At 40.3% G+C, this 21,377-nt stretch overlaps 1 protein-coding gene across 1 annotated transcript; it reads right to left on the bottom strand.

The window, feature by feature from the left end:
• Positions 1-3,514: 3,514 nt before the first annotated feature.
• Positions 3,515-15,732, bottom strand: LOC306866733 (macrophage mannose receptor 1-like). The gene is made up of 8 exons (XM_079412038.1): positions 15,597-15,732; positions 6,481-6,541; positions 6,048-6,410; positions 5,641-5,973; positions 4,957-5,307; positions 4,500-4,817; positions 4,282-4,382; positions 3,515-4,122 (listed from the first exon to the last, which is right to left on the bottom strand). Exons 2-8 carry the CDS (start codon positions 6,515-6,517, stop codon positions 4,021-4,023), a joined length of 1,605 nt encoding a protein of 534 aa, XP_079268164.1. The 5' UTR covers positions 6,518-6,541; positions 15,597-15,732; the 3' UTR covers positions 3,515-4,020.
• Between the last annotated feature and the right edge of the window lie 5,645 nt (positions 15,733-21,377).

Here is a 21,377-nt window from a genome sequence, read left to right as displayed (position 1 = left end):
AAAGCCAAAAGTAGTTCTTCTATTGCATCGCTACAAACACAGTTGGGTATAACGCGTTACTCAGTAATTTTAGATTACTAGATTACTTTTACTGTAATCTAATTACTTTTCCTGGTAACGCAGGAAAGTAATGAGTTACATTTTAAATTGATGTAATTTGATTACAGTTATGTCAATAAAATTATGTAACTTAAGTTACAAATGCAGTGTAAAAAAAAGAAGAGTAAAAATTGCGCGTCAGTGTGCCCTTTAATAAATCACCGTAGAATGCGAACTAAACTGATAGTCCTACAACATTTAGATGCAATGAAAGGTTGCCTATCATATTTCAAAATGTTGCTCATGTCACTCGACATATTTTAGTCTGGTATTATAGATTGGGAAAAGTTCAACAAGTGAATGTGTACACGTTTATGTCACAGTAACACTAATAAAGTAAAAATAAATGACTCATCAGAATGATATCAACCGCTGGATTAAACCGTTTATTCCACACAGCGCAGCGCGTCTTCTACCAAAAAAACGAAAAGTAGCCGAGATGAACTTGAACCTTTCTGCGGAGGTGACATGAGCGTTTACATGTTGGCACATCTCAAGCTTGGCTTCGCGTGGATGATTATCTTGTGATTATAGCGTGTGATGTGCGCGTGCAAAGACTGTACCTCGCATTGGTTTCATATGGATTATTTTATCAGAGAATATTTGTTTTCGACATGACTTACCTCATTTAATAATAGACACTTCAAGCTTTCTTTAGATATACTGTATTTCTCATGTCATTTTCGTTCATTTTAGTGACTCGTTTCAGGAAGATATTTGTTTTCTTTATTTTACAAAACCAAAAAAAGAAAAGAAAAAAGTTTTGTTGATATTGGAGTGGTATACAAATTATAGGCCTACTTCTGTATTTTGTTTTAAATTAATGAAAGAACAATGATTTTCTCTTTGTAGTGTATTTTTTAGGTTTGATAACTTAGTCATTTTTAAATGCAGTAATCAGTAATGTAATCAAATTGCAATTTTAAAGAAGTAATTAGTCATTTGTAGTGGATTACTGTACGTTGCTCTTTGAGGTGTATATTTGTACCACAGTTGCCTTATAAATAGAATAATTGCCATTTTATAGAATATGTTTAAACAACAGTACTGACTTTTCTTACAGTATAAAATCTTTTGGCACGTGAGACTTCTGTTTCATCTGCAAGTGTGATGATGAACACATGTGCTCCTAGTTTAGTTTTGTAACTGACTTCCTGTTTTGTGGTGTTCTTTTTCACCTTGAGCCTTTTTCTAGATTTTAATCTACTCACGAGTAATCTTCAAACACATTAACATTGTCAGTCTTTTCATAGAACGCATAAGTTGCAAAATTACTATGGTAATATCAATGTGATGCTAGTTTTTACAGAGCCTAATTGTGCACAAACTGTTGACCAGAGATAGAGATTTAAACAGGTGATTTCTCTCTAGTGGTTAAACATGTCTAGAGCAATGCAAATCATGCAATATATTTCCTGGCTTGGGTAGAGATGATGTCCCCACCTAGTGTTCACATGAAAGCCATTTCAGTGTCTCTTAAAGTATCTTCACATCCTTGTTGCCAGAAAGCCATTTCAGTGTCTCTTAGAGTATCTTCACATCCTTGTTGCCATACAACAGCAGTAGCTTCAAAACGTACTCTGTTACTAACATAACCTCGGATCCTTGAGTACTGCGCCTACTAAGACGCTTTGGGGAAAACTCCTTTTCTCAGATGACTGAAGCCTTTTACAATAACGCAGTGTAACTGCATGGCCATTGGTTTGTAAAATGTCAATGGCTTGATTTTCTAGCCAGATCTGGCAACAGTGTAGTAGGTTAATATTAGTAGTTGTTATGGATTTGAAGGAAGGGAGTAATTCCAGATGGGTAATGACACAAAAACTGACACACAATTAATATATAGATTATATAATGGAACAGCCTGGTATTATTGTTTATACATACAGTGCCCTCCAAAAGTATTGGAACAGTAAGGCCAATTCCTTTATTTTTGCTGTAGACTGAAAACATGTGACATCAAAAGATGAATATGAGATGAGAGATTAACATTTTAGCTTTTATTTACAGGTATTTTATCTGGATCTGATACACAACTTAGAAGATAGCACCTTTTGTTTGAACCCATCCATTTTTCATGTTGTTGGAGGGCACTGTAGGTGTACAAAACGTACAATTTGGATGTATTACAATGTTTAAAATGTAAAATTACCAAGTATTTACAACAAAAATGTTTTTATAAATCTTTTATATCATTAAGATATGAGTATCAATAAATTTTTATAATCGTATAGCTAAAAAACAAGATATTTAGACCCCTTAACCTACCCCCAAACCTTAACATGCTCATTTCATCACAAGACACAAATGTAATAGACCTTAATATGCAGGGAAATTAACTTTTTAGTAACAACATAGGATTAAAAAATATGTTTATAGTTTAAAATGTGTAGTCTTGTTTAACATGAAGTCCTTTGAAGTGAGTTTGAAAGTGACGTGGCCAAGTATGGTGACCCATACTCAGAATTTGTGCTCTGCATTTAACCCATCCAACGTGCAGCAGATATCACACAGAACAGAAGAAAATGTTTTATATTCATGTTAATCTCATTGATATGATGACTGAATACAATATAATAAAAGTGTGAATGCTGCGATTGCAATAAGGATTCATTTGTAAGTCTGTAAAGTGGTTTCAGGTGATGTCACTGCATCGTGATGTATGTTCAGATGTTGTAAATAACGTCAGTTGTGTGTTTCAGTGTCTATGCAAATGTAAGTAAATGTGCATTTTGTAAAACCACATTTAAATTGAAATACATCCAAATTTCCATTATTTAGATATTGAGATTTACATATACATATTTTCAAATATTTGATTTAGTTTTGAAAACTGTATTTTTTTAAGTAATTGTAAAAAAAAACCTTTTGTGACCAGTAATGTGATCCAACACAGAAAAAACATCATGACAATGAGCAGTATTTGAATATGAAAATAACTAATCTCTTGTCACCACAAAAATCAGCATGTGATTTTATTGTGTTTGACCTGTGGGCCAAAATATTCACTGTAACATTGTTGTTTAGGTGAACTGGTTAACATTTGCTTTTAGATAATATATCATGTTTTGGTGCAGACTGAACCTCCTCATATCATTCTTATGCTCATGATCAAATTGAAATGTTACCATGTGTTTGATTGATTTAAGGGAATGCATGAAAAGTAAATGTATACTGTATGTATGAGCATGCATAATTAAATGTATATTGTACTTTGGATACAATGTAAGTCACTTTGGATAAAAGTGTATTTGGAGTGCATCTTGTGTATTCAATGATATTTGTTCATCGCTCATTAGAATACAGCAAAGAGGATCCAGTCATGGACGGGAGTCTGTTTGTGCTGCTTCTGCTGTCAGGTTGGTGTGGCCATTTGTAATGTTTGTAAAGTACAACACATATACTGTATATAAATCACTTTTGCAGGGCTATGGAAGACCACTTTTTATTTTTCTCCATTTTTTTATACAGGGACAATGCACAACAAAAGTGCTGTGCCAGAGTTGGCTATAAATCTAATTAGCATCTGCAGTCCCTGGACAGGATGTTGTTACAATATTACAATTTTAAAAGGCTGCTCCAATTTATGAATTCATAAAGATCCTGTTTACTAACTTCAGTTTTACATAGCAAATTTTATTTTTATTAAAGTTCATTAAATTCATTAATTTCAAAAGAAAAACAGTTTTTCAATTTTGACACATCTAGGCCTCACATAATAATAGGAATAATATGCAGGATGATTTTTGCCAATAAATATTACATACCATCACCTTTCATAATGTTTAAATACTACTACGGCTACTTCACACTCAATCTAAAAAAATCTACTTTTACATTCTTTGAATCTGTTTTAAAGTTTACTTGAATAAAAAGGTAAATGCACTTTTATTGCCCTTTACATGCATTATTTGAACTCGCTCAAGGTTTTCTCTCCTGATGAAACACCTCTCCACCTTGCCCCTTTCTCCAGCTTAATTTTCTGTCACTTTCAAGCCCCATGCTTTTCAGCTTTTTACTTATCTGGAAGACCAGAAAGAAAGAATCAAAACTTAATATCAGCTATAATGTGGAATGAGAGAAAACACAAAGCTGTCGGGTGCTGTGGATGGCTGCCAGGGCTATTATTTCTTCTGGATTTGACAGTGAATCTGAACTCAAGTGTTTAAGGTGGATACAAACCTCGTTCAGAATGGCCGTCTGTAGTGAAGGATCATTCAATGTGCATTTTCCAGTACAGGACAATTTTAGTTTTACAATTTGTTTCTTAATCAACTTGTCATCTAGAGAAATACAGAGTTAAAGTCATCCTCAACAGAGAAGACAGATGAATAAATGAAAACATATCACAGATTGTAACGTCTGTGAACAAACAATCTTGTTTGAATGGGGAAACTCACCTCCGTGGCACATAAAAGGTTGCTGTAGATCACAACTGTATTGAGCCCATTTCCCAGAGTCAAATCTTGTCATGCCAGCACAGTTACTAGATGCTGAACTCAGGGATGGTTGATCTGCTCTCCAGTATCTAAAGAAGTGGCTCCATTGGTTAGACCATTCCCAAGAGTCCAGAAACAGACCAATCCAAAGCGACGATTCATTACCGAGCAGCTTCTCTGGGCTGCTGATACTTGCCAAATCAGAGTGGTGTTGTCTGCAGTAACTCTGAGCATCAGTCCATGTAATAGCAGTTTCAGAAATCACGAAACCAGTGCTGTCTGTTCAGAAACACAAGATAAGGACCAGCCCACAGTCAAGGATCAGTTATGCTAATACACTGTGTTTGAATTGTCCGTATCTCAAAGAGTCTGAGGTTCTTTCAGCCTTACAGTGAAAAAATGAAGTTGGAGGACTCACCATTGAAACACACAAATGGTTGAACGGTGCTGCAGCTCTCATCATACCAGCTTCCATTAAAACTCCTCACACACTCCCCATCACCGCTTGGTTCTCCTGGATGCCACATACTGTCCTGGGAGATTGCACCGGCTCCCATAGACCAGACCCAGCGTCTCACTCCCACAGCATGGAGACCTATCCATACTGAACCATTGTATCCAAGATCCACTGTATTTACCAGCCTTCTCACATCGTTCATGGTCATAACAGTGGCCAGATCAGTGAATCTTGCTCTGCAGTATATCTGAGCATCTAACCATGTCATGCTTTGGTTCATAAACTGGTACATTGGTGCAGAAGGCCTAGGCCCTTTAGGAGGAAAATGAAAGGATTGTAATAATCAGATACATATGAGATATAAATACCAGGATTAAAAAGTCTTAATACTGCTCTAAAACATATTGCATTAATGTTTTTGAGAGCAATTTATAAGCTAAAAGCCAATGAAATTAAAGTATGTAAAGGTACAGACTGAATATATGTAGAACCAACACACACTTGTCTAATTTTTGATGCTTATCATCATATTGTTCTGCAGATAAACATAATCACTGTTAAATACAGTGATGCAGAAACAAAATGACAGAACATGGAGAAATGACATTTTTCATTCTGACATGTTCTAATTTATTAGATGCTCACCTCCATGGCAGATGAAAGGGCTTTCTAGATCACAGCTGTATTGAGCCCATCGGCTAGAATTTGCTCTTGACATGCCAACACAGTTACCAGATCCTGAACTGCCAGATGGTTGACCTGCTACCCAGTGTCTGAAGGAGAGGCTCCATTTATCAGACCATTCCCAAGAGTCCCGGGACAGACCAATCCAGATGTAATAACCAGATAAAAGAATTCGATTTATCTGGTTATTTTCTGCAGAGTTGTGGATGGTGGGCAGGTCTGTGTAATGCTGTCTACAGTGGCTCTGAGCATCACTCCAGGTTTTAGCAGATCTTATCAGGTATGTAGTACTTCCTATTAAGAAAAAAAAAATCTGTTTGAAACTTTTCTTTCTTAAACTACACATTCATTATTTTACAAGAACTCACCTATGTAGCACGTAAAATATCGTGAATAGCTGCATGCCGTATCATGCCAAGACCCATAATAAATAGCTACACAATCTCCATCCTCATTTGGCTGTCCTGAAGCCCAGTTATAGTACTGGGAAGCTGTATTTTCTCCATTAGACCACCTCCAGCGTTTCTGTGTCCCCCTCTTCAGACCAATCCACACTGATCCATTGTATCCAGCATCCACTATATTTACCAGCCTGTTCACATCGTCCATGCTGTCTACGGTTGCCAGATCCGTGAATCTCTCTCTGCAGTAACTCTGAGCCTCTGGCCACGACATTCTCACATTTATATAGTGGTACTGACGAGAAAGAGCAGAACTGCTCCAGAAGAGTCCTGTTCAAATCAATAAGTTAAACCATTTATATGTGAACACATCATCATAAATACAAATGACCAAACCAACCTGACAGCAGAAGCGGCACTAACAGACTCCCATCCATGCCGATCCGTAGGGTTGTGGGGCCCTAGGCAAGATAATGAAAATAGGCCCCACAAGTGTGAAAATTGTCATAGCAAATTGACGAGTAAAGAGAAAGCACATACTACTGATGAACACATTAATTTCTATTTGAATTATCACTCAGTAGGTTATTTAACCATGTAGTATTATGTATTATTGAAAGGCTTTTGTCTTTCAAACTCATTAAAATGCACAAATACTCATTATTTATTATTTGCAGACATTCTCAAACTGTTTGTCATCTGAACCTCTTTCACCTAATATATAATTTAAAGTAAATATTTTAATAATAAAGTATCACATTTGCATGTAAAGTCGTGACGTATTGTCAAGTATGGTGACCCATACTCGAAATTGGTGCTCTGCGTTGAACCCATCCAAGTGCACACACACACACCCGGAGCAGTGCGGGGTGCCGGCCGGGGGCTCGAACTCGCAACCTTTCGATTACGAGTCCGACTCTCTAACCATTAGGCCACGACTTCCACATGTTCACAGTTCTCTGGTAGTTATTTTAAAATTATTTATTATTTTTATTATTGTTATTATTTTTTTAATTACATGTTTGCCTTTCATTAAACTCACAAACCCCCTGCATTTCCTTTACGAACCCCAGTTTGGGAAACCTTGATGAAATATAATGTTTAATGCACTTCATGTTGTTAATTACAATGAAAGGAATTTTCTCTCTTTGTATTTTTACATCATTATGGTACAAGATTATCCTGTTTAAATCAATGTGATAAACAAATTAGGTCAAAAGTAATCCAAAAGTAATCTGATTATATTACCTAAAATGTGTAACGTAATGAAAACTACAATTTTTGTCATGTAATTTGGAATCAGTAACGGATTATAATTTGTAAGTAACCTACCCAGCTCTGTACATATGTATATGAATAAGACTATAGATACATATATAGACAGGTGCATCTCAATAAATTAGAATGTCGTGGAAAAGTTCATTAATTTCAGTAATTCAACTCAAATTGTGAAATGTGTATTAAATAAATTCAATGCACACAGACTGAAGTAGTTTAAGTCTTTGGTTCTTTTAATTGTGATGATTTAGGCTCACATTTAACAAAAACCCACCAATTCACATCTCAACAAATTAGAATACTTCATAAGACCAATAAAAAAACATTTTTAGTGAATTGTTGGCCTTCTGGATAGTATGTTCATTTACTGTATATGCACTCAATACTTGGTTGGGGCTCCTTTTGCTTTAATTACTGCCTCAATTCGGCGTGGCATGGAGGTGATCAGTTTGTGGCACTGCTCAGGTGTAATGGAAGCCCAGGTTGCTTTGATAGGGCCTTCAGGTCATCTGCATTGTTGGGTCTGCTGTCTCTCATCTTCCTCTTGACAATACCCCATGGATTCTCAATGGGGTTCAGGTCAGGCGAGTTTGCTGGCCAATCAAGCACAGTAACACCATAGTCATTGAACCAGCTTTTGGTACCTTTGGCAGTGTGGGCAGGTGCCAAGACCTGCTGGAAAATGAAATCAGCATCTCCATAAAGCTTGTCAGTAAAAGGAAGCATGAAGTGCTCTAAAATTTCCTGATAGATGGCTGCATTGACTGTGGACCAACACCAGCAGATGACATGGCAGCCCAAATCATCACTGACTGTGGAAACTTCACACTGGACTTCAAGCAGCTTAGGTTCTGTGCCTCTCCAGTCTTCCTCCAGACTCCAGACATTGATTTACTTTCATCTGAAAGAGGGCTTTGGACCACTGAGCAACAATCCAGTTCTTTTTCTCCACAGCCCAGGTAAGATGCTTCTGACGTTGTCTCTGGTTCAGAAGTGGCTTGGTAGCCCTTTTCCTGAAGACGTCTGAGCGTGGTGACTCTTGATGCACTGACTCCAGCTTCAGTCCACTCCTTGTGAGGCTCTCACAAGTGTTTGAATCGGCTTTGCTTGACAGTATTCTCAAGCTTGTGGTCATCCCTGTTGCTTGTGCACCTTTTCCTACCCAAATCCTTCCTTCCAGTCAACTTTGCATTTAATATGCTTTGATACAACACTCTGAAACAGCCACACCTTTCAGTAATGACCCTCTGTGTCTTACCCTCTTTGTGGAGGGCGTCAATGTTCGTCTTCTGGATCATTGCCAAGTCAGCAGTCTTCTCCATTATTGTGGTTTCAAAGAACAAGAGATACCCAGAATTTATACTGTAGGGATGGTCATTAATTGAAACTCAAATGTAAATATTCTAATATTTTGAGATACTGATTTTTGACTTTCATGAGCTGTAAGCTCTAATCATCAAAATTAAAACAAAAAACTTTTCAAATGTTTTACTTTACATGTAATGAATCTAAAATATATGAAAGTTTCACTTTTTGAAATAAGTTACAAGAAAAAATGAACTTTTCCACGACATTCTAATTTATTGAGTTGCACCTGTATATGTATATGGGTAGTTGACGTATCAATGTGTCCTGCTGTCACGAATCTGTTCTATAAACTTCTGTTCACTCACTACAAGAGGTCACTCGCTCACCACATTGACTCTTGCACTACACATCACTGTTGCACTTCACCATCGGACTACATCTGCAGACTAGTCTGCTTAATGAATAAACGTACATGTAGATGTAATTTGTCCAGGTTAGTGATGGCAAATCTTTGAAAAAGTGCACAGATTCTGTCTGAAACAAACTGGGGGGAAAAAATCTAAAAGAAGGATTTTCAAACTCTTTAAACAAAACAAAGATGACTGGAGTACATTTTTACAAGAAAATACTATTTCATTCTTTCTATTCCTATTCAAAAATGTCATGTTTATGTCAATGTAGTTACTGTTTCTTTGTGATTAATTGCGAAGTTGACACAGATTTCTTCATTTTAGCCTGGAATTAAAAGTGAACCACTATAGAAACTCTGAATCGGAGTCTGACCCACCGGAACACCCACACTATTATTAACATTTAAACTTCACAATGAGCATCAGAATGAGAAGCTGAGGTTCAGTTTGCATCGTAATTTGGCTTTTGGTTTCACGCAAGTGTAACACAAACACACACGCTGATTTTGTAAATAAAATGTGACTCATTTTCATATTCAAATTGCTCATTTTCATGCATGTCTCATCTCATCCCCTGACAAAACAACTTGGGCAAAAAAGATAAAACTGTGGACTTGTTGAACTTCAAGATTAACACAAAATACTAACATATAAAAAATAATAGTTCAAACAATCATTTCATTCTCCATGCCAGGCAATTCCTTGGCAAAATCAAGAGCATGCAATTATTATTATTATTCAAAATATCACAAACACACCTAAAAAAAACACCTTTGCCATTATATTCATTCCTGTTAGATTTTTGTGCTGTGTTTTGCAAAAAGTGTTTTATGAAATCTTCGTGAATTAGTATATGGTTTTGCAGACTTGGTGTGTGCTTCTGCTGTTTGAGTGCCAGCTTTCAGAAACTGTGTGACAAGTAAATATCTTGTGTGTAAGCAGCTGAATAAAAAACGTCTCGGTTACTAATGTAACCCTCGTTCCCTGAAGGAGGGAACGGGAGACGTAACGTCGACGTGACGACGTAATTGGAATTACTTCCGAGAGCCCTATCAACTTAGAGTATCTACAGAACAAGCCAATGAACGTTGGCGTGCGTGAACGCGTCACGCGCCCCCGCCCCGCTGCGCGGGTATAAACAGGAAGTGGGCGCACGCACACATTGTTTTTCGCTGAGGAGCCGAGATTTGTGACGGCCATGCAGCGATGGTCAGCAACAGTGGCGACGGGACGTTACGTCTCCCGTTCCCTCCTTCAGGGAACGAGGGTTACATTAGTAACCGAGACGTTCCCTTTCAGTCGCTCACGTTCGACGTAACGTCGACGTGACGACGTAATTGGGATCCCATGGAAAACGCCACGGTTGCTGCCACTTCCAGCGCCCTACGCAAGACTCTCAGCCCCCCAACTGCTGGGGCGGAAGACCTGCGTAGAGGGAGTTCAACTGCTTTTCCATTACACCCCACACAGTGAACTCTTAATAACACTGGGAAAGCGTACCTTCCCAGGGGAAAGGACGCTGCGGAGCCACATCCTGCCCGAAGGGAGGTAACATGTGGAGAATACACATATGGACTGGCCGAGGGGGCAGTGCAACATATGGAATGTCACTGGGGTGGTTCCACCCGAAGGGGGAGACACACCGGACAGTGACGGCAGAGCAGACTCTGCCAAGGGAAGACACGGGCTCACCGCAGGGAGCTGGTCGTGGAAGAATACACATATGGGATCGCCGCAGGGAACGCACATATGGAACCCACCCTAGCACAAGTTACACAAGCAAACGAGCACTAGGCCTGGCGTCGGACGCTCCGCAACGTCCGACTGCCGAAGCGGTGCGGAGGAACTCACAGGGTTCGCCAAGTGGGGAACTCGACTGGAGTAAAAAGCGCATGTATCCGTTCCTAGGAAGGGAGTGGCGCAGCAAGCCGACACTAAGGCGGGAGCTTCGATGTTACCGGCTAGAAGAAGCGAGTACACAGGAAGAAACCGGCTCAACACGTAAGCTATAAACCTAGCGAACGTGTTAGGTGTCGCCCAGCCCGCAGCTCTACAGATGTCTGTCAGCGAGGCGCCGTGTGCCAGCGCCCAGGAAGAAGCGACACCCCTAGTGGAGTGGGCTTTCAACCCAGGCGGGCAGGGCACGCCTTGGACTTCGTAAGCCAAGGCGATGGCATCCACTATCCAGTGGGCCATCCTCTGCTTGGAGACAGCCTTCCCTTTCTGCTGGCCTCCGTAACAGACAAAGAGCTGATTTGAGGTCCTGAGGCTTTGCATTCTGTCCACGTACAGACGCAGAGCGCGAACGGGACAGAGAAAAGCCAGGGCTGGGTCTGCCTCCTCCGAAGGCAGCGCTTGCAGGTTCACTACCTGGTCCCGGAAGGGAGTGGTAGGAACCTTGGGCACGTATCCGGGCCGGGGTCTCAGGATGACGTGAGAGTTACCCGGGCCGAATTCTAGGCACGATTCGTCGACCGAAAATGCATGTAGGTCCCCTACCCTCTTGATAGAGGCCAATGCAACCGGGAGTACTGTCTTACAGGACAGAATTTTTAACTCAGCCGACTGCAGAGGCTCAAAGGGTGGTCTCTGAAGTGCCGAAAGGACCAGAGACAAATCCCAAGAGGGTATAGAGAGTGGGCGAGGAGGATTCAGTCTCCTCGCTCCCCTCAGGAACCTGACGATCAGGTCGTGCTTCTCAAGAGACTTACCATCAACCGCATCGTGATGTGCGGCAAAGGCGGCAACATGCACTTTAAGGGTGGAGGGAGACAGCCTTCGCTCCAGCCCATCTTGCAGGAAGGAAAGCACGGCTCTGATGGAGCAAGATCGGGGGTTCTCCTCGTGAGAGGAGCACCAGTTAACGAACAGGTTCCACTTCAACGCATAGAGGCGCCTCGTAGAGGGGGCTCTAGCGGAAGTGATGGTGTCAACTACCGCAGGGGGTAGGTCACCTAGAACCTCCGCGTCCCGTCCAGGGACCAGACATGGAGTTTCCAGAGGTCTGGGCGCGGGTGCCACAGGGTGCCCCGTCTCTGAGAGAGCAGGTCTTCTCTCAGAGGAATGGGCCAGGGAGGGGCTGTCGCGAGGAGCACTAGTTCCGGGAACCAGGTCCGGTTGGGCCAATACGGCGCAACTAGCAAGACCTGCTCCTCGTCCTCCCTGACTTTGCACAAGGCCTGTGCAATAAGGCTCACTGGGGGGAACGCATACTTGCGTAGGCCCCGGGGCCAGCTGTGTGCCAGAGCATCCGTGCCGAGGGTCCCCTCGGTCAGAGAATAGAACAACTGGCAATGAGACGTGTCCGGGGTGGCAACAGATCTACCTGTGCGGTCCCGAAGCGCCTGAACATCAGCTGGACCACCTGGGGATGGAGTCGCCATTCTCCCGGTAGCACCTGCTGCCGTGAGAGCTCGTCGGCTGCACGGTTGAGCAGGCCCGGAATAAAAGCGACCTCAGATGCTTCTGACTCCAGAGGAGGAGATGGCGGGCGAGTTGTGACATGCGGCGGGAGCGTAGACCACCTTGGCGGTTGATGTACGCAACGGTCGCAGTGCTGTCCGAACGGACTAGTACGTGCTTGCCTAGTAGCAGCGGTTTGAAGCGGCTCAACGCAAGACGTACTGCTAACAACTCGAGGCAGTTGATGTGCCAATGCAGTTGAGGTCCCGTCCACAGACCTGAAGCTGCATGCCCGTCGAACGTGGCCCACCAGCCGGTGGCAGAGGCACCCGTGGAGACCACAGAGTGCCTGGACACTTGTTCCAGGGGAACACCTACCCGCAGGAACGAAGGGTCCGACCACAAGCTGAGAGTTTGGCGACAGTGCGGAGTCACTTGAACCCGGCACGAGCCGCTCTGCCACGCCCATCTCGGGACTCGATCATGGAGCCAGTGTTGGAGCGGCCTCATATGAAGCAATCCGAGCGGCGTAACCGCGGCTACAGATGCCATATGCCCCAGGAGCCTCTGAAAGAGTTTCAGTGGTGCCGCTGTTCTGCGTCTGAGCGTGCTCACGCAGCTCAACACTGACTGGACACGGGCCTCGGTGAGGCGCGCTGTCATGTTGACCGAGTCCAACTCCATACCGAGAAAAGAGATCCTCTGCCCGGGGGTGAGTTTGCTCTTTTCCCAGTTGACAGAAGACTGGAGAGGCACAGAACCCAAGCTGCTTGAAGTCCAGTGTGAAGTTTCCACAGTCAGTGATGATTTGGGCTGCCATGTCATCTGCTGGTGTTGGTCCACTGTGTTTTCTGAAGTCCACAGTCAATGCAGCCATCTATCAGGAAATTTTAGAGCACTTCATGCTTCCTTTTGCTGACAAGCTTTATGGAGATGCTGATTTCATTTTCCAGCAGGTCTTGGCACCTGCCCACACTGCCAAAGGTACCAAAAGCTGGTTCAATGACCATGGTGTTACTGTGCTTGATTGGCCAGCAAACTCGCCTGACCTGAACCCCATTGAGAATCCATGGGGTATTGTCAAGAGGAAGATGAAAGACAGCAGACCCAACAATGCAGATGACCTGAAGGCCCTATCAAAGCAACCTGGGCTTCCATTACACCTCAGCAGTGCCACAAACTGATCACCTCCATGCCACGCCGAATTGAGGCAGTAATTAAAGCAAAAGGAGCCCCAACCAAGTATTGAGTGCATATACAGTAAATGAACATACTATCCAGAAGGCCAACAATTCACTAAAAATGTTTTTTTATTGGTCTTATGAAGTATTCTAATTTGTTGAGATGTGAATTGGTGGGTTTTTGTTAAATGTGAGCCTAAATCATCACAATTAAAAGAACCAAAGACTTAAACTACTTCAGTCTGTGTGCATTGAATTTATTTAATACACATTTCACAATTTGAGTTGAATTACTGAAATTAATGAACTTTTCCACGACATTCTAATTTATTGAGTTGCACCTGTATATGTATATGGGTAGTTGACGTATCAATGTGTCCTGCTGTCACGAATCTGTTCTATAAACTTCTGTTCACTCACTACAAGAGGTCACTCGCTCACCACATTGACTCTTGCACTACACATCACTGTTGCACTTCACCATCGGACTACATCTGCAGACTAGTCTGCTTAATGAATAAACGTACATGTAGATGTAATTTGTCCAGGTTAGTGATGGCAAATCTTTGAAAAAGTGCACAGATTCTGTCTGAAACAAACTGGGGGGAAAAAATCTAAAAGAAGGATTTTCAAACTCTTTAAATAAAACAAAGATGACTGGAGTACATTTTTACAAGAAAATACTATTTCATTCTTTCTATTCCTATTCAAAAATGTCATGTTTATGTCAATGTAGTTACTGTTTCTTTATGATTAATTGCGAAGTTGCCACAGATTTCTTCATTTTAGCCTGGAATTAAAAGTGAACCACTATAGAAACTCTGAGTCTTCACACTTCTATTCACATTTAAACTTCACAATGAGCATCAGAATGAGAAGCTGAGGTTCAGTCTGCATCGTAATTTGGCTTTTGGTTTCACGCAAGTGTAACACAAACACACACGCTGATTTTGTAAATAAAATGTGACTCATTTTCATATTCAAATTGCTCATTTTCATGCATGTCTCATCTCATCCCTTGACAAAACAACTTGGGCAAAAAAGATAAAACTGTGGACTTGTTGAACTTCAAGATTAACACAAAATACTAACATAAAAAATAATAGTTCAAACAATCATTTCATTCTCCATGCCAGGCAATTCCTTGCCAAAATCAAGAGCATGCAATTATTATTATTATTCAAAATATCACAAACACACCTCAAAAAACCACCTTTGCCATTATATTCATTCCTGTTAGAATTGTGTGCTGTGTTTTGCAAAAAGTGTTTTATGAAATCTTCGTGAATTAGTGTATGGTTTTGCAGACTTGGTGTGTGCTTCTGCTGTTTGAGTGCCAGCTTTCAGAAACTGTGTGACAAGTAAAGATCTTGTGTGTAAGCAGCTGAATAAAATGTACATTGTTGCAACATTTATTGGTCTCCTCTAAACAACAGTTTGTTTCAAATGTCTGTAACAAAGAGAAAACATGAACATTTTTGATCTTGTGTTCGAACGCACTTAAAATGTGTTAGAAGTGATGGTGGTGAAGTCATTTTAAAATTCATTCAATTTCACTTTCATTTACAAAATAAACATTACAGCATATTAGAATGATTTTTGAAGGATTATGTATCACTGAAGCTTGTAATGATTTATATGCTTGATTTAGCTTTGCATCTCAGGGAAAGTGTATTAAAATAGGAAATAGTTATTTTAAATTGTATTAATATTTCACAATATTATTCTTCGTATTGTAATTTGTACTGAAGAAATGCAGTCTTGGTGAGCATCAGAGACTTGTTTCAAAAAAACATTAAAAAAATCTGAATTATTCCAAACTTTTGAATCAATTAAAGAAGACATTGTGCCTGAAATGCTACCAGTTCTGTGATTTAAAATCCATTAACTTTATCTTGAATTAAATTACGATCAGATATGAAACTCTAATGTCTTACCTCAGTTTTTTTTTTCTTCGTAAATCCTTGATATTTTTACAGAGAGACTTTCAATTGCTCACTTCAGCAGTGTCACAGACATCTAGAAAAGTGACCTTGCCCCTAAATGACAAGTAAAACCAACCCAACTATCTATGGCCACTTTACATGTTCAGTTCTAAATAAACTGCCACGTGGACCAGAACTTCAGACGTTTAGTCTAACAAACTCCTTTCCTCTCACCAAGGTTTATTAGATGCTTGCAGGTTTCACACATTAAAACAAGACATATTCACAGATTCCTTCATATCAGCCTGAAAGAGAAAGTGACCCATTACAGAGAGTCGGACTCATAAAATAATGAAAAACTAATAATATGGTTTGTCAAACGTATGTCAACAAACAAGTTATTGTAAAGTAAGTGGATTATATTGTAAGAAGATTGGAAGAAATGTGTAACTTTATTAATTTTGAACAATGAACAAGGACAAAGGATTTCATGGATTCCTGCATTGGAAACACTTCAGGGAGAGGATAAGAAATAAGATGTGCAACACAACTAGTGGACTAAATCCACAAGTGGCGGCCATCTTGTGTGAAGACTCTGGCTTGGCAGGCATGACGCGAGTAGGCCTTGGAGTAGCAGACATGACGTTAGCAGGCTTTGGCTTGGAAGACATGACATGAGTAGACTCTGACGTGACCTGAATAATTCCAGACATGACAGTTGGAACGTGAAATTGCTCCATTTGAGCAGTCATAAGCTGGAGAGACTTAGGTGAAGTGCTGTATTCCTCCTCCACGACACCCACAGTAAATGGTGAACCGGCCAGAAAAAGAGGCATCTGGCATCAGATCATATAAACTGTCTTTAAGTCCGTTACAAAAAATTCCCTTGAGGGCAACATCATAATATTCAAGGCCATTGTCACTCCCTCACATATTGGCTTTCAATCGCAAAACGTCTTTAAAACGTTTAATCAATATATTGTTTTCTGTCAGAGGCAGCCTGATCAAGGGCAGATTTAAAGTCTTTTAAATCCATTCACGTAGGCTATTATTTTGGATTAGCCTACATTTTGCAGACTAGCCTATTTATCTTATTAACCGCTTGGTCTCAGTTCTTCTCTGTGCTTTATAGACCTGCTCTGTAACCAAAGCTCGTTGACCGATCATTAGCCGATCAACTTATTATGATAAATTAGAATTAAATTAGGCCTAAGAATGGATGTTTTTTTTACTTTAAGGCCAATGTGTAAATATGATACACAAAAGAACTAGATTCACGCATCACATCACGCACCTGCGCTTTTTTGAACAAAAAAATAAAACTCTGGATAAACGGGCGTTTTCCGCTGGCTTTGGTGGACACGTGGCCTGATTGTTGTTACTTGCAGATACACTCATACAGCCTGTATTAATTATTTTTTTTAAATCAAGTACTTTTTTTTATATAAAAGTTAAATAAAAACTGTGCTGTTCTTAAATAAAGATTTATTAAAAATGTACTTAAAAGTTAAATAAAAACGTTACTGTACTTAAATGTTTGGGAAATTCGTGGCCTAATGGATAACCCAAAGGTTGTGGGTTCGAGTCTCGGGCCGGCAGGGATTGTAGGTGGGGGGAGTGAATGTCCAGCGCTCTCTCCACCCTCAATACCACGACTGAGGTGCCCTTGAGCAAGACACCGAACCCCCAACTGCTCCCCGGGCGCCGCAGCATTGTCTGCCCACTGCTCCGGGTGTGTGTTCACTACTGTGTGTGCACTTAATAAATATGAACTTAATAAACTTGATAAATATGGGTTACCATACTTGGCCACGTCACTTCACTACTACTTTACTAAGTATGATACATTTTCATTCTAATCTTTATTTAAGTACAGTTTTTATTTCACTTTTATGTACAATATATTTTAATTTAATAATTAAGTTTTTATTTAACTTAACTTTTGACTTTTTAAACCCTTTAACCGGTCCTGGAGAGCCCACAGTCCTGCAGAGTTTAGCTCCAACATTAAAAACTCACCTGTCTGGCTTTAACCCTAGATCTTGATTGGCTTGTTCAAGTGTGTTTGATTAGAGATGGAGCTGAAGTTACTGCGGCTCTCCAGGACCGACTTTGGCCAGCCCTGGTTTAATCAAATTAAAATCCTTAGTCAGTTTACAGTTTGGCTACACTCCCTATAGCCTACTGTATTAGACCCATGCCAAGCTTTGATAGGCGCCCTGAATATTACAGATTCACTTACTGTAAATAGCACCTATCACTATTTACACTTAATAGCAATATAGCCACTGCCTTAATTTTACTTTGGATATAGGCTAATAATAATAATAAATAATAGGCCTAAATAGCCTAATAATAAAGAAAGGAAGATAAGGCTACATATTTGTGCAGTATGGGTTAATATAATAATTCTTAATTCTGCACTTTCTTAAATTCAAAACAAAATATTAATGTATTCATATCCATTTCTGAATATCCAAGGTTGCTATGGTCACACAGGCTCGTGCATTAAACGCATGGCCACGAGAAATAAATGTCTTTCTCTCAACAAAAGAAGCCGTGCTCCCCGAACATGTCCCCTACCTGCCATCTTTTTGATCATTTTGTCATGAAAATATTTAAAAATGTTTAAATAACACATTAGGCCCAAAACATCTGGCTCTGCTGCAGTCTAGATTTAAACAGCTGATTTGTCTGGCCAGAGGAGAATGACACTATTTGTCTAAACACTATAAAGCTGATATAAAGCTGCTTTGACACAATTTGCATTGTTAAAAGCGCTATACAAATAATAGTGACTTGACATAATAATCACAGAAACAAATGCACAGGATGGTGTTTTCATCATCAGCGTAACCTATTTGAAGTAATCAGTTGAATGGTTTGAACTCGTTAAGTGACTCGGCGCCACCTAGTGTCTGTTTTAGTTTCATATTAAACATATCTAATTTATTGACATATTTCTGCCTTCAAAATGTAAAACATTAATTTCATAACATTTTCTGCGTTTGCAGGCTAATTGCCGTGTAAATGCATTCAGTAATGATGTCTCTGATGGCTTTTGTTGACACTGATTGGGTTTTTACTACCAACAAGCCTTTATTGTTTTAACTGAATTTATCGATTGGAGTTAAGAACATGGCATTCCATATTCATGATGCATGCATGAATATAATCCGGGGGTGTTTTTCCTTTTAAATGCCCTTGGACATCAGTTTAAGGGTTTGTTTCTGATGCTGTCAATGTTGTTTTTGGGTTTTGGTTACATTAAAAAAAATGGGCAACATTACTGGCACTGTTTGGATGAGTATGTTGCTTGTATTTTCAATGCATGGCGTGTGTGTTTTACTTGCTTCGTTCCCATGGACACCTTTTTGTTTGACCTAATTCTGGATATTTCCATGTATCCGTATCTAAAGCCGTGTCTACACCAAGAGAACCCATTATAATCAGTTGATGCGGTGACTGTCCACACGGGAAGTGGTGCAAGGCGACAAATCTTCTACAGCAGCTGATGCCTCCTTCTATACCGAATCTTGGAAACATGCTTTGTATGCATTGAAAGTGAAACCTAATAAAAACAGCGCGCAAGCTTCAGCAAATGCACGCTTTCCAGCCGAAACAACCCCCCACGTGAAACTGAAATAATAACCCGTGATATTTTGGCCATATTGCCCATCTAAGTCATTCATCCCACACTATCAACAGGCTACACTTCTTGTACTTCGTTTGGGCACCACAAGGTTAAATATTAATTAAAAATGTTGTTTGATGTAGAGTTCTCTCTGTAGTACAAGCCTCACTTTTTAAATATGTACCGATATTGGCTTTTGTCTTTTACTTTAGATCAGTTTAAAAGCTGACACAGTGCCTGTTGAGCTCACAAGCTCGTCTTGCACATGCACTGCAGGCAAAGCACTGTGCAATCATCTTATAGCTATGCTTTTCCAAACGGCCCACTTCAGCATGATGCAGATGCAGACCGTACCACCAACTATGGCATCCACAAGCATGCTGCAAACATGGCATAGACCAAGGACACAGGTAACAACCACAAGTATTGCAAAGTAATGGTAGATAATTGGAAATATACAGAGTTTCTATTGGTGTTTTTCAGGGGATTGCTGTAGCGACTACGGATCAGTTGGTTGTGAAAAAACTGAGGATCTCTTCCAGAAGTGTATGCAAATCTACTCTCGATTATTACTCTTGAGTAATGTTCCTGTTGAGGCAGGAGTTTATGGAGCGAGATTAGTCTCAATAATAATTCATGCAAAAGACACTATGCACACATGTATAGCCAAATTCACATGCATGAAACCTAATTCATGTGAATGAAAAACATATTTTTAACTATTCAAGTACTTAAAATTAAAATATATATATTCATAAAATGTTTCTCAAACACAAAACAGAATACAAGTTTATCATGTACTGTGAATGTGTAAGTCGCCATTGGTGTGTGAATCACCTGGATTTGTGTGTACGGGATAAACTTGTGACTTTTACACATTCAAATCGTTTTGCACTGAAGTTGTACATCTGTGAAATATGTTTGTGAAACATATTTTAGGAATATATATTTTTATTTTGTGCTCTTGAATCAGTTTTTGTTTATGTTTTTCATGCACATGAATTTGTGCATGACAGGTGAAAGGTTTCATGCATGTGAATTTGGCTACGCATGTGTTGTTTTGTGTGTGAATTATTATTGAGACTAATCTTGCTCTATTGGAGTTTGCTCCTCTATTACAGCTGCCAACTCCTGTAAGACACTTAGGCTCTCCAAATGGAGGAACTGGTGGCAGTTTGGGATGAAGTGGATCTTATATCTTACATAACACAACAAATTTAAGACTGCTGTAATGTCTTGAATTGCTTTCCTAACATGTTATTTGTTTTTAGGTCCCCTCCCTGACCCAGTGGTACTGGCTGTTGGAGAAGCTGTAAAAGGATTCACTCCCCAACCTCTGATTTCCAGTGTGCTTAATGACTTCTCTGAACTGTCCTTAGTGGACTCCAGATTCGGTCCTGTGCCCCGAGGTTCTGCGCTCTCCTACCAGTGCCCTCCTCTCATGACCAAAAACAAGGTGAAACACCCAGATGCTCCTTTGTTCCCAAAACTCCCTATTGATGGTGCTGCATTTCCAAGGAGTCTGCACTTCGTCCCAAGCTGCCACCAGTTCCTCCATTTGGAGAGCCTAAGTGTCTAAGTGAGAGTGACAGCTAGCAGGTTTTATGAGGCTTCTCATGTGCGAGGGGAGGCATCTGGCCAGGCACTGGTAAGACGGATACTCAAGGGTACAAAGCAAATGAAAACAGGCCTTGAAAAGGAACTTGAGGTACTGGAACATTACTCGGATCTGTTAATGTCTCACCTTGTGGTACACCCGGATGCTCCCTACCTGCCAAAGTTTATAACCCTAATGCAGATCCCTGTTTCGGGCTTGCTGAGGTGAAACGCCCTGATGTTCATACAGTTTCTAGACAGGCAACCCTCAAAACATCCCACAAATATTACTGGCAGGTTCAAGGTCAACTGGCTGTAACTGGACTCAGTTGGTGTGACTTCATCACTGACACTGAAGAGGATTAACAGTCGAAAGAGTGTGGAAGGACAGTGTCATGATAACCTGGACCTTTACTATTTTTGTACATACACGGATGAATATCTCAAGGGTGGGCTCTAATAGGCTTAATTTGACTCATGCACTGTGCAAATATATAAATGTTAATACTGTTAAAATAACTGAGTCTGCAATTGTATAGTTATTTTATTCAATGTATTGTTTA

This window comes from Barbus barbus, assembly GCF_936440315.1.
Source record: "Barbus barbus genome assembly, chromosome: 4".
Taxonomy (NCBI): domain Eukaryota; kingdom Metazoa; phylum Chordata; class Actinopteri; order Cypriniformes; family Cyprinidae; genus Barbus; species Barbus barbus.
The sequence above is the reverse complement of the archived record's forward strand: the minus strand, read 5'-3'. Positions and strand labels throughout refer to the sequence as shown.